This window comes from Rhinatrema bivittatum, chromosome 6 (genome assembly GCF_901001135.1).
Source record: "Rhinatrema bivittatum chromosome 6, aRhiBiv1.1, whole genome shotgun sequence".
In the NCBI taxonomy this organism is placed as follows: Eukaryota; Metazoa; Chordata; class Amphibia; order Gymnophiona; family Rhinatrematidae; genus Rhinatrema; species Rhinatrema bivittatum.
The window spans coordinates 39510284-39524051 of record NC_042620.1 but is presented as its reverse complement, the minus strand read 5'-3'; the positions used below and the strand labels follow the sequence as shown (position 1 = coordinate 39524051).

The 13768-nt window shown below is 42.7% G+C and overlaps 1 protein-coding gene across 5 annotated transcripts in view; it reads right to left on the bottom strand.

Annotated features, from left to right (window-relative positions):
• The window catches only part of LOC115093502 (UPF0538 protein C2orf76 homolog), a 28755-nt gene extending 15782 nt beyond the window's left edge, over positions 1–12973 (bottom strand). The window contains exons 1-3 of one of the 5 annotated variants that reach the window (XM_029605328.1): positions 12831–12973; positions 9562–9717; positions 1051–1101 (exon numbers count right to left, since the gene is read on the bottom strand). In XM_029605328.1, coding sequence (XP_029461188.1) covers positions 1051–1101; positions 9562–9694 — 184 coding nt within the window. In that variant the 5' untranslated portion in view covers positions 9695–9717; positions 12831–12973. Of the gene's footprint in view, positions 1–1050; positions 1102–9561; positions 9718–10915; positions 11278–12546; positions 12780–12830 lie in introns of those variants that run through there. The other 4 variants (XM_029605330.1, XM_029605329.1, XM_029605327.1 and 1 more) reach the window with 4 other exon arrangements.
• Positions 12974–13768: the final 795 nt, after the last annotated feature.

Here is a 13768-nt window from a genome sequence, read left to right as displayed (position 1 = left end):
GGTTTTAAAGTTTCCATCTAAATTAGTTAGTGCCATCAGCCAAATACTAAAGCAGGCTCAAGTCAGGACTCTTGAAATATTTAAGAGGCAGAAGAGAGCGTCATTTGCTTTAAAATGAGCTGAAGGCTAGCCACTTTCAAATTTACTAGTTGTGACATTATTCTCATCATCAGGCGGTGTTAAAGCGAGACAAGTTGTGACCTTAGTATCAGCTGCTGGCGGAGTAAGAACAAGAGGTCAAAGAAACAGAAGTTGGCGCTGACTGGAAATAAGATTGCGTAAGCTGAATTTTGCCTTGAAAAGCAATAGCAAAGCCCTCAGCTGTAAGGGCAAACGGAGGGTATGGCTGATGGAGAATTAGCATACCGGACATCAACTTAAATAGGAGGTGCGGCCCATTCTCAGCGCAGTAAGTTTCTTAATTTATTAAAATATTCTCTTAGCCTCTTTGATATTGAAAAGATAGAATTTAAGTGCTGCTCATAACAGAGCCTAGGAACTGAAAGTTCTGAATCTTTGCCATGTACGTTTAGTTTGCTGCATCTGGCATTTAAATAATCTTAATCCTGAATGAAATCAGGCAAATCTCCCTTTGTCCTATGGGAATGAAAAATTGGAGAGACCACAGAATCATAGGCTTCCTTCAAGATTTTATTTCAGGAAGAGATTTTCTCATCCAAGGTGAGATCTGGGAAATTTTCAGGGAATTACATTTATTTATTTAAAAATGTTTCTATACCGCCTTTACAAACAAAGTTTAATCAAAATGGTGTACAAAGATATAAATCAAAAAATAAAAATTTAACAATTACAAAAACCATAATAAAAAAAACCACAATAAATAAAAATCCATGAATTATTAAATTTCAACAATTATCATTTCTGTGATAAGATATCCAAATCAGGGCACATTCAAATTATTAAATTACCAAGTCAATGTTAATTGAGCTCTTCTGGGGCAGTGTTTTTTCTGAATAAAGTCTTGGGAGTTTGGCAGCAACACAGAACCATATGCTAGCAACAAAGAATGGAGATAGCAAAAAAACATACCGAAAAGATATTTTTTAAATGGTGGGGGTAGTCCTGTTCTCAAAGGTATATCTATAAAAGAAAGCATATGAACATCAAGGTCAAAACACACTATGGATTTTGTTTACAGTTTTCTCTCTTTAATGAACAGAATTTTTTTAAATTCAGGGTAGTCAACCAAAAGTTGGCTAAGCAGTAATACATCCCTGTATATGCAGTGCTAAGATTAAGGGGGAATAGCAAATTCTAGCAGGATACTCCTCTCCTGCTAGCTTATACAATACAGAGGCTTCTGCAAGTTGTAAATATGAAGGGGAAACCAAGCAAGCAGCCTGCATTATAAAATATATTTTATTAGGCACATTTTGCTGTAGCAAGAGCACCTATTGAGGAGGATGCATCTCTCCATTTGCCCATCCATATTCATGCATGTGTAGAAATGCACAACCATGCACACCCGTCAGAAAAGTCAGGACTGGAGTACAAACGGCAGTGGGAGTCCCTGCCGTTGCTCCCACCACTGCTGGCTGCTGCCAAATAGCGACACCACTCTCCCTGCTGTCTTCAGAGAGGCGGAAAACAGTAGGAGTTTTGGTGCCATTGCTTCTTCAAATTTCTCAACATCACTGAGCTTCTAGAGCAGTGGCCAGACAGGTAAGTGAAGTAAAACACAATGGGGTAGATTTTAAAAGGAGTGCGCCCACTACCTGGCATGCAAACATGTACACCCAATTTTATAACTTGCACGCACAAGTTATAAAATCAGGGGTCGGCATGCGCAAAGGGGTGCACAATTGTGCACCTTTGCGCGCGCCGAGCAGCGCTGCCTTCCCCCGTTCCCTCCCCCCTAACCTAACCTTCCCATCCCTTCCCCTAACCTTTCCCTCCCCGGCCCTACTCTAACCCCTCCCCCAAAATTGTTACCTTACGTTTGCGCCTGCCTCTGGGCAGGCGCTTGCATGCATCAGCAGTCTGCCGGCACGTGATCCTTCAACACAGCGGCTGTGTCAGATGCCTCTGGCCCCGCCCCCGCACCTTTAGTAAAGCCTCAGGATTTGCACTCGTCCCGGGGCTTTACGCACGTCGCCAGGCCTTTTTAAAATAGACCCGGCGCGCGTAACCTTTTGAAAACCCACCCCAATGCTTGTAGCATGCACTTTTCAAACTTGTATTTTATTGCAACTTGCTGTTCTTACTCATTCCACCAGTGGTTTCTCTTCTATCCCACTGCTAGGTATATCAGTAAGCATGGGACTAGCAGGAGGCTACAGCACTATCAGGGAAAGGGCAGAAGATTCTTGGCCCATATCCTTTTTAAAAAGAACAGTGCTCCAGCTCCTCTGGGAAGCATTTCAACAAAGCAAAAATTATGGTCAATCAGGTTGGATAGTCAATTCAATTATGCATAAAAAGAGTCAAAGTATTTACTGGGTCTATCCTACAGTGATTCAGTTAGGCTATCTGCAGACATTGCTTTCCAGATACTGACAATCTAGGTCAAATTAATAGACAATCCATCATCTTATATAAATATGCAGCAAGCTACCAATTAAATATGTACTCAACAAGAAAACCTCTAGCTATGGATATATTTTGTCCCTAATAAACCTGGCAATTTTATCCTTCTTAGGTAAGGATTTTAATTTTAGCTGCACTATAATTAGGCCTTCTGATTTTATGTTTTAAACTGATAAATACTGATAAAACACCCCAAGGTTAATAAAAAAAAAAAAAGTATTAGATAAACTCCAGAAAACCACCACTTCCCCTAGTATTCTCTCACCCCTTCTTTGCCTACCCTGGATCCTCGCTTCGTTTTTGTGCCTTTTCCATGCTAACGCCTCTTCAGCTGCAGAAATGTATGGATTTGATTGAACCTCAAAACACCGATTTTTGGTACCCCTAAAGAGCCTCTATAATTAGTCGGAAAATAAACATCGGGGACACTAACTTCCAAGCCAAGGCTGCGCATATTTAACACATAATCGGCCCGTGCCCAGGTATGCGGCTATTTTATAACATACATGCGCATGTTATAAAATAGCCTCGCCACGCGCACTTATGGGCTAAATTTTACGTGGGCACGCACATATGCGCGCAAATCCCACTTATACCATGTAAAATCGGGCATGTGTCAACACCATTTCCAGTTTTACCAGTTCATCCCTAGTTCGCCCAGTTAAGAGAGGTCCTCCAATCTCCTCTGGCTTGGTAGCCTTCACTCCCCCCCCCCCCCCCCCATATCCCAGTTAAGCCCCGACCCTTAAAACCCCGCAGATCTGCCTAGTTTTCTTGAAATTTTTACTTACACAGTATCTATAGCAGAAGTAAAATTAAGTAGCAGAGGACCGCGGTGTGCACCAGGACACATAAGTATTTACGTGCACATCTCAGGTTGCACGCCCTGAAATGCTCAGCGCCGCCCAGACCACTCCCACACCCTTTTTGAAAACTTTTTAAGACGTGCACGCTGCGAGAGATACACGCGTGTCTCAGCAGCTTTTAAAGTCTGCTCAGCGCACGTGAGCCCGACTCATTCGCGCACCCCCAGATTGAATGCATGCGTCGCTGGCTTTTAAAATTCACCTTTAAAAGCGGTGGATTTCCAAAGTTTTCGTACTGGCTAGATCTGCTATTCTTCATTACTGGAGAGAAGAAACTGATCCACCTATCGTGTTCTGGAGGAATACCATACATCAATTAATGCTAAGGGAATTGATGATTGGAAAAAGAAGCCTTCCCACAACAAAAACGGAAACAGGAGGACATTGGGCTACCATATATTGACTATTTACATTCTCATGCTCGGAGTATGATCTTGAACACCTATTAGTCTATAGCCGGTTGTCATATTTACGACTTGTTCACAATTTTGGGGTGGATGGGTACGAATCTGCATGCATACTCTTTGCTGTTCCTTTTTGAATATGACCTGGGTGCTCAGGAACCTGTATTCAGGCACGGTAATGAGCTTTACTGTTCAATAAACAGATTAAACATAAAATTCAGCTTTAAATTTACAATTTGTAAACACCTAAAATTGGAAGCCCTAAATATAATATGCTGCTACCCCAGGATTTTATGTCTAGATGCTAGAACTTGAGTTAAGTGATTTGCAATAAAGTGTTTTTTTTTTTTTGGTTTGTTTTTTTTTTTACTGCCGATTTATGCCCCGGTACATTTATTTAGGAAAATCCAACCTCACAAATATTTTTAATGATACAAAACAGGCTGCTGAATGGAGTTCCCTGTGCTCCATGTCAATCCTGCTTGCACACTTATTTCAAAATGTATTCCAAATGAAAGTATATGGAACCATGTTAATAAAGCAAGTTGGAGTTTTAAGGTTCCTTTGATTCATAAGCAAAACAACTTTCCAGAGACAGTGTGGTAGGAGAATCTCCCTCCTCTTCACCCTCCAAAGCAGGGTCACAGAATATTAGATTGTCCAAATGAGGATTTTTTTTTTTTTTTTAAAGAAGGTTAATTCCCCATGTTTGGCTAAGGTCTAAAACAGTTTCATGTTCCCAGTAGAGTCAGGTAGCAGGTTATACAGGGTCTCCAGCTCAACCAAAAGACCATCCTCAGCTCATAACTCTAACCTTAGGTTTGATCTTAGCCAAAAAATAAAAATCAGAGCTCCGTCAATGTTTATCAAAAGGGACTACTACTAAAACCTTCATGCTTCTCCAGTTCTCACTACAGCCCTTCCCGAACTCCTGCTCTGTAATTTCACTCTCTTTCCCATCCCTACATTTGTGCACCGCATCACTAAAACTAATCAGTTTGCTAGCTCACGGAAATTGTCATTATTACTATACTGCTAACCAAGGCAAGCCCAGACGGTATACAATGTGTCATCACATAAAAACAAGTTTGCATACTGCAAAACGGTGTTTTCCGTAGATCGCAGGATGAATTAGCCATGCTATCCAGGACATCCTCCTGGCGGCCCAAGGCAGGAACTCTCTCCAAAGATAGACCTGAGCGCCTGTTCCCGCACAATTACCAAGTTCCTCAGTTGATAGGAAAGCATATACGAGCAGCGAACAAAGAAGAAATATAGCCAGAGGTAAAGTGAGTGAAAAGATGTCCAGGGAGGAGGGTGGGATTGGATGGCTTATTAATCCTGCTATCTACGGAAAACACCATTTACAGTAAGCAAACTTGCTTTTTTCCCCCATCAATAAGAAGGCTGAATTAGCCATGCTGTCTGGGAGTCCCCAGCTAAATGTCTAGAGTACACCTCTAACTGTAATGTCTGTGGAGGTGACCCTTGCTGTCATGGGTTAACAGGTGTTGTGTGAGAAAGCCCATTCTCTTTGGTGGACAGCTCTATGTATGAGTAGCATAACGCAATATTGCCTCATCCATAGCTGCATCTGATCTTAAACTGTTGTTGAAGGCAATAATGGGCTGTGAATGTATGCAGACACATAGGCTGCTTTGCATATGTCCAGAATTGGTACGTCTTGAAGATGAGCTATAAAGGCCGCTGTGGCTCTGAGCTAATGCGCTCTTACACCATCTGGAAGTTGATCCCGATGAGCTGAATAGCAGAAACGAATGCATTGGAATAACCAGTTCACTAACATCCTTTTAGAGATTGTCTCTTTCAAATGCGCCAGGCTTACCAAAGAGTTGCGAATGTAGTTTTGGGGATTGAGTTCTCTGCATGTATTGGGCCCTTTTGCAGCCCAAGGTATGAAGAATCCTCTCTCTGTCCGTCGCATGTGGCTCTGGGAAGAAAGTTGGTAAGGTGATCATTTGATTTAAGTGAAAGGCTGAGATCACCTTGGGGAGAAAGGACGGGTGGGTCCATAAGGTGACTTTCTCATGGTAGAACTGCAAATAAGGAGGATAGTGAACTAATGCCTGAAGCTTGCTCACTCATCGTGCTGAAGTGATAGCCACCAGGAACAAAACCTTCCATGTCAGATATTTCATGGCGGCAGAGTGCATTGGCTCGAACGGTCGATGCATCAATTTTTTCAACACCAGGTTTATATCCCACGGAATCATCGGTTTGTTAAGCTGGGGTCGGAGTCTAATAGCACCCCGCATCAAACGAGAAACCAGCAGGTGCATCGAGATTGATTTTCCATGTGAGGAGTGATGATATGCTGCTATATCACTGAGATGCACTCTAATGGAAGACAATCGCTAGGCCAGAGGAATATAATGCATGTAGATATTTAAGTACAGTATTTGCTCTGGGGAACTTGTGAGCGGGTTTATTGATACCGTTACATACCATTTTGAATACCTGAGCCATTTTCCAGCATAATTCTTTCTTGTAGATGGTTTCCTAGCAGATATTAGGATATCTTCGATGTCAGCAGAGAGGAGGTGACTTAAGACCATCCTTTCAATCTCTAAGCTGTCAGATGCTGAGAGGAGTGTAGAGGATGAAGGAGTCTTCCCTGTTTCCCAAGGGAATTGGTAGTTGAATCGATAGTTGTACGAGGTAAGTGTACCACAGTTGTCTGAGCCATGCAGGTGCAATGAGGACGAGATCTGATATGTCTGTGATGCAATTTTGGATCATTCGCTCTATCAGGGGGAATCAGCAGGTATGTGCAGAACTGGTTTTCCTTCCATCTTGGGTGATCCTGCACATGCTCTGGTAGAGAGAACAAAATTCTGACAGTTTTGTGTTAGCTTCTGTTGCGAAGAGTTCCATGCAGGGTGTTCCCCACCTCTGGAACAGAATGTTCGCCACCTCTTGGTTCAACGCCCACTCGTGAGGGTGAAAACTTCTGCTGAGTCTATCGGCCTCCATGTTTCTGATATATGGGAGATATGTCGCTTGCAATTGGATGGAGTGGCTTATTGCCCCTTCCACGATCAGCACCACTTCCTTGCAAAGTATCCTGGAAATGGATCCTCCTTCCTTGTTTATATAAAACACGGCTACTTTGTTGTCCATATAAATCATTACCCTCTTTCCTATAAGGAGATGAGAGAAGGTGTGGACTGCATTTCTCATATCCCTGAGCTCTAACAGATTGATCTGGAGGTTCCTTTCCTGTGGAGACCAGGATCCCCTGTGTTTTGAAATATAGCACGAGTGCTCCCCATCCTGTTGTGGATGCATCTGTTGTCATAGCATTCTGGTGCTCCAGGGTTCGAAATGGTGCCCCTGTTTCTAGAACTCGAAGGGATAGCCACCAGTTTATGTCTGAGATCATTGACCGAGTCATCACAACATCTGGTGGTCGTGCTGAGACCACTGCACCTCGAGTCCCCACTGTAGGCAGCGCGTATGAAGTCGGGTGTGCAGTACGACATATATGGCAGCTGCCATATGACCCAGAATAGTAAGTACCTGAAGTGTTGAAGACTGTGACTGATTTTTCAAGGTGCGAGCCAGCTTGCGAAAGGTTTGGATTCTTTCCATTGGAAGGAAAGCCTTGCAGAGCTTGGTGTTTATTACCACTCCAATGAACTAAAGGACTTGGGTAGGGACTTGGTTGGATGTGTCATAGTTGATTATGAATCCCAAATTTTCTAAGCAAGTTATAGTCTGTCTTAGGTGTGATTGGAGCGTTTTGGAGTCTGAGGAGACTAAAAGTCAGTCATACAGATAGGGGAATATCTTGATCCCTTTCTTGCGTAGGTGAGCCACAGCTACAGCTAGGCATTTTGTGAACACTCAGGGCGCTGATAATAGGTGAAACGGAAGCACCTTGTATTGGTAGTGATTGTGGTTCACCTGAAAACAAAGGTACCGCCAAGAAGATGAACACATGGAGATATGGGCGTATGCATCCCTGAGATCTAAAGAGCACATCCAGTCGTTGGGTTGTAGGAGTGGTAGAATGGTTTCGAGAGATGTCATTTTGAACTTCTCCTTCCAAATAAATTTGTTGAGGGTTCAAAGGTCCACAATGGCTCAAAGGTGTGTCCCCCCTTTTGGGATGAGGAAGTATTGGGAATAAAATCCCTGATTATGTTGACCCCGAGGTAATAGTTGGATCGCATGCTGTTGAGGAGCAACAACCTCCTGGACAAGAAGAACATAGCCCTTTCGGTTTTGCAAATGTGGATTAAGACGGGGAGTTGTAGGGTTACTCAGAAGTTCGGCTGATACCCGTTTTGTACCACAATGAGAATCCAAAGGTCCAAGGTGGTGGAGGACCAGGTCTGGTAAAAGAAGGATATCCTACCCTCTATAGCCAACAAAGGCTGTAGTTGAAACCTTTCAAAAATTCTGAGGCTTTTGGTGATTACCCTGCTGTTTTTGTGGCTGCTGGGCTCTCGCCAGTTCCCTTGTTTGTGCTTGTTGTGGCTGCTATCTTGGAGTTTGGTATGGGGGTACCCTGTAGGGGTTGTACTTTCTATACTGACGTCACTGGTAGTAAGATTTCCTATAGGTCGGGTGGAATCTCTTTGAGGAATATTGATCTGTGTCATAAAAGAAGAGACCGCCACTTTGTTCCTTCAACTGGGACACAGTCTCTCGTAACCTGTCCCCAGATTATCTCCCTTGCAAGGGAGATCAGCCAGTTTTTCATGTACATCTTCTCGGATGGCACTTGCTCGAAGGCAAGCGATCCTGCAGGCTGCTATAGCCAGTGCTGACATCCTGGCTGATGTATCGAAGGCTTCATACACTGTAGGAAGGAGACAGCGTAAGCCTTCCGCCAAGTTGGCTATGGTCTGGTTCTGTAGCCTGTAGTTTGTTTTCAGGCCCGACCTGTAGGCAGTCATACGAGTATTGGGTGACATAAAATTGGTGTTGTTGAATTCCCGTGTTTAGCATTGCCACCTGGAAAACCTTCTTACCAAAGTTGTCCAGATATTTATCATCTCTCCTTGGTGGAATACTGGAGTACAAAACGTTCTTCATGGTGGATCGACCACTACTGATGTGAGGCAGCTCTACCAATCCGTAATGTGCAGATTTTCGCATTCTGTATTTTAGATCTATTTTCCGAGAAATGGGAGGCCCTGAGCAGGAGATTCCCAGGAATTGACCAATAGGTCGTCCAGTACCACATGAGATAGTAGAACTGTCAGTCGGACGGGTATCAAAGATCTTGAGAATAGTATGTACCTCCGCTCTTGGAACGGGTAGCTTTTTTGTCTCTATTTTTAATAGGGAACCCACCTTTTCTATAAACTTTGAGTATGTCAGGACCTCCGGAGGCACAGGTAGCAGTGACGGACATAACTTTACCATACTGGCAGTACTTGAAGCCTGGGGGGTTTTGGAAATCACGGGTAGCACTTAAAAGTGCTTTTTGGGGTACACTGAGGTGTAGGATGAAGAGAAAAAAAATTTAAAAAAAAGAGAGAAAAGCACAAAAGAGAGATGTCCACGTCCGTGAGCTGCTCAGGAAGAACAAGAACTGAGCAACTCGATAACTGCGCAGGAACAGCTGTGCAGGCGCACAGAGCACAGCTCTGTATCTTTGGAGAGAGTTCCTGCCTCGGGCCACCAGGAGGACATCCCAGACAGCATGGCTAATTCAGCCTGCTTATCAGTAGGAAAGAATTAAACTGAAAAAGATCAGTAACGGGGCATACCATTCTTTACAAGTGTGATAAATTCTTTTACTGTTTGGCTCAGGTTAACATTATGATATACCACAGGCTTAAAGTTGCGGTGCTCAAAGGAACGAACAAGTCGGACGGTCACTGTCACTTCTTCTGATGACATGGGAATGAAGTATGACCAGCGACCTGAAAAAGAAACATTGAGTACAGTGTCAGAGAAATAGTAAAAGTTTGATGAAACTTGGCCACATTAGTGACATCCTGCCAATTTCTTATTCACTCAGCGAGAACAGAGTTGCTGTCACTAAATGTAATCAGTTAAAAAAAAAAAAAAAGAAGCCATGCCTGTAAAACTAATTTCATGACAATAAGGTCATGTGTGACAGTTCCGTGGAATCATGCGCTGTGAGGGTGGGAGTCTGGCAGTACGTTTCAGTGCATCCAGGGGAATCTCAGCATGGTAAACTGAGCTGAACACAAAACAACACTAAAACATGTCTAGAAATGTTAGGCTGCAAGACTTTTACTGAAAACCTATCAGTTCAAAACAAAAATCTAAAACAAGCATTTTCATGAGCTGGCAATCTAGAGCAAGACATTCTTTCTGTAAAATAATGTTAAAATGATTTATAATGTATTTTCAAACAAAACACTGGCTACAAAAGATATGTGGGGCTTGCTGGGCAGACTGGATGGGCCGATTGGTCTTCTGCCGTCATTTCTATGTTTCTATATGTGCTGACAGAAATAAATTAATGAAGAATACACACCATATCAGTACCTATACCAATAGCACCCATCATCACTCAGTCCACCAACCTGGAGTGCAGGGGAGGGAATGAGACTAAACATACATAATAACTAGACCCTCTGATTTTAGGTTTTAACCAATTAAACATTCCTAATGCATAAAAAAAGAAAAAAAGGAAATTGGGATTTTGGACTCTCAAAGAACTCCTAATTAGTTGGGAAAACACAAATTTACAAGTTATAAACACCTAAAAAAAATAGACACACTAACAACAAGAAAAAGCAGACAAAATCCTAAATCAAAATTCCTACCACCCCATTCTATTCAAGTGTTCTTTCAAGAATTTCTCCGGTTAAAAGACTCAAAGAACAGAAAAGCATACTCCTTGCAACTTCACAATGCATTCAGAAAGGAACTTCAGGGGAAAAACCAGCACTGACTGACCAAGTCCGATAATGCAAATTCAAAAAAATTCCTGTCTCTTCTCAGTGTGTCTGTGGAAGCATCTAGGAAACCATGGATCTTTTGCCCATAAAAAGCAATATTTTATGATTCATCATTTTATTCGCCAATTTTATTTCATGTTTAATGATTTAAAATGTTAAACTATAAATAAAAAAAGCAAATTTTTACACATGAAGACGAGTCTCAGCATCCAATTTCTGTCAGACTCAAATACAACTGAAGCCACAGAGGTGGATCTTGAAATTTCCTCTTCCTGGCTGCCAGTAAGAACTGCGGAAAGGTCCAGACTACCTAAGGGTGACCAGATATCATAAGCACCTTCTTCCCTCTTTTCCAAATGATAGGAGGGGGTAGACAGTAAGTCTAAAGAACAGGCAGCATATCTTCCACAAGAAAACGCAGAACTTCAGTGAGATAATTCAAAGGAGTCACCAATTCAAACTTCGGAAGATTCATAATGTGGAGACTCCTAACCCTAGTGGCATTTTCCAATGTCTGAAGTTTATTTTTGAGTAGTGTTATCTTTATCTTCTCCTCTATCCCTTCTAATCGGACCGAGTTACCTTCAATTTTCCCTTGGTGGTTTTGGAGCTTTGGGAGAGCTTCATCAGAAAAACAGCAGCATTTGTTAATACAGCCTATGATAGAAACTTAAATTCCATAAAAATTTAGCAAGGCGCTCCTAGACACACATCACTGGCCATGTTGGAATGCTTGCCTGAAGATGGCAATACCCCATAACTCTATACTGTAAACGCACAACTGAAATAAACTAGTGTTTCTTGAATGTGGCCACCAGATTTGCTGGTGGCCACTATGAATGTGTCATCTGAAGTTGAGTATCACTGAAAAAAATTGACAACGAGCTGGTGGCTATATTCTGAGACCACACACACACACAAATTGTTGCGAGGATTCCTGTATTAAACCATGAAACTTTAAAAAGATGTGTTTTTCTTTCTATAGTGTTGGCTTTCTGTTGGGTGCCAGCCCTCATGCAACTGCTTGCTACCTCCTTGAAAAATCATATTATGATTTCACTGTAACAGTATACATACATTGTATTTCAATCATTACAAGAATTCATACAACAAAAACATAAGCAGCAGGCCATGAGTAGCCAAGTTGATGCCAACAGCCCACAAAGCCCCAAATACCAGTTGGATTGATGCTGGTAAATTGGTGGTGGCCAGTTACTAGCCAGAAATTGATAAGGTAAAGAAAGCATGAGAGAGCAACAACGTAGTTAGGCTAGTAGCAGCACATTATAGCACTCCTCAAAATTGTTTTTAAATTTCCAATACTGTAAGCTAATGCACCAAGAGTTAAAAGTGAGAGGCCAGCAAAGGCTTAACGGCCATTTTAACACAGGTGGGGAGGGGCTTAACCTATAGGGGCTTCTGTGTGTGTAGGGAGCCCCATGAATAAAGTTTCTAGTATTAAGCAAATGTATGCTGAGCCAGTGTACCGCTCTGCTTTGGGAAGTAGTGATTAATGCCCTCATTTGCAGGGATTTTCAATGCAAGGGCGTGGAGCTCAGTGCACATTTTTAAACGCACATTTTGTGCAGGTAAAATGTTTTTCTGATTTGGGAGTAATGTTTAGCTGCATAAAATGTGTTATAGTGTGGGTAAAACTATGTATTCAGCTGAATGCACTTTATTGCATTGGCCTGTGAGTGGGAGAATAGAAAGAAGATGGGGAAAAGCATGAAAAGATTATTGATGGGAGGGAAGTGGGAGAGGGAAGACGAACGGTACAGTGAAAAGGAAACTTCCCCCTCTCCCTGACAAACCGACCGAACTAACATCTTGTCTCCTACAAGCTGAAAACAAATAGCTTCTTCTTCCCCATCCTACTCGAGACGTCCAGACATAATAGCAGTGCAGCCCGCCAAGCAGACACCGATCACAAATGGCCAAAGACAGACTACGACTACCACAATGCGCTAAAACCGGAAGGAGGCGCTCGGGGTTCCGCGCGCCGAAAGCAAAGCGCCACGCGAATTCGATAAACCGGGCTCAAGCGCCGCACGCGCCCCGTCCCCAAACCTAAGCCAGGAGCTCACGAGCGATAAACCTACTTAGCTCCGAGCCTGCGACTCGCAGCGATAAGGACAAGGCGTGCAGTGGGCGGGGCTGTGCGTTGCAAGCCTCTTTCTGGCTATAACCTAGCTGGTACTCGCGGTAACTGGTCGGAGCGTGATCTCTTGCGGTCACAGCATACTCCCGGCTCTCTATTTAACCAGGGTTACGGTGTCTTCTATATGCGTCCCTACCTCTACTGTTTCCCTGTGGTAAAAATGCATAATATATTTGGCCCCTACAGAGCTGCAGCTTTTGCTCAGATATCTGTCTCATAACATTGTAAATGACGGTAGAAAAAGATCCAAGTGACCCATCCAATCTGCCCAGCAAGTTTGTTGTGTATAAGTAATTAATTATAAATAGTAACTGCCGGTCTAGGTCTTTGCCATCTAGGAAGGCATTCCATGCATCTGCCACCCCTTTTACTCCTCAGAGCTTCATATTAGGAGCCCTAGGTCTGCAGCTTTACTTTTCCTCACAGTTGGTCCTTATGCCACACAATGGCGCTGAGGGTTAACTACATTTAAGTATGTTATACCTGTTTAAATCTAATTTGTATAATTCGCTTTGAGACAAAACCTGCAAAAAGTGGAATATCAAATATTCGTAATAAATAAATTTCAGATATTTAAAAGTCTGTATAGTATCTCACCTATCCTCTGTCCCTTCTCATTTTTATTTAGCATTTTTATATACCGATTTTCCAGTAATTTTCCTCTGAGATCTCATCTCCACGATATACATATTTAGGTCCTTCAGGCTCATTTCATGAGTTTTCTGGTGCAGACCTGCCTTTCTCTGGCCCACTTCCATCCTGCTTCTATCCTTTTTGAGATACAGTATCCAGAACTGCACACAGTACAGGTGAGCCCTCACCATTGACCTGCACAGGAGCATTATCACCTTTTCCCAACTAGTTATGCCTCTCTCTATG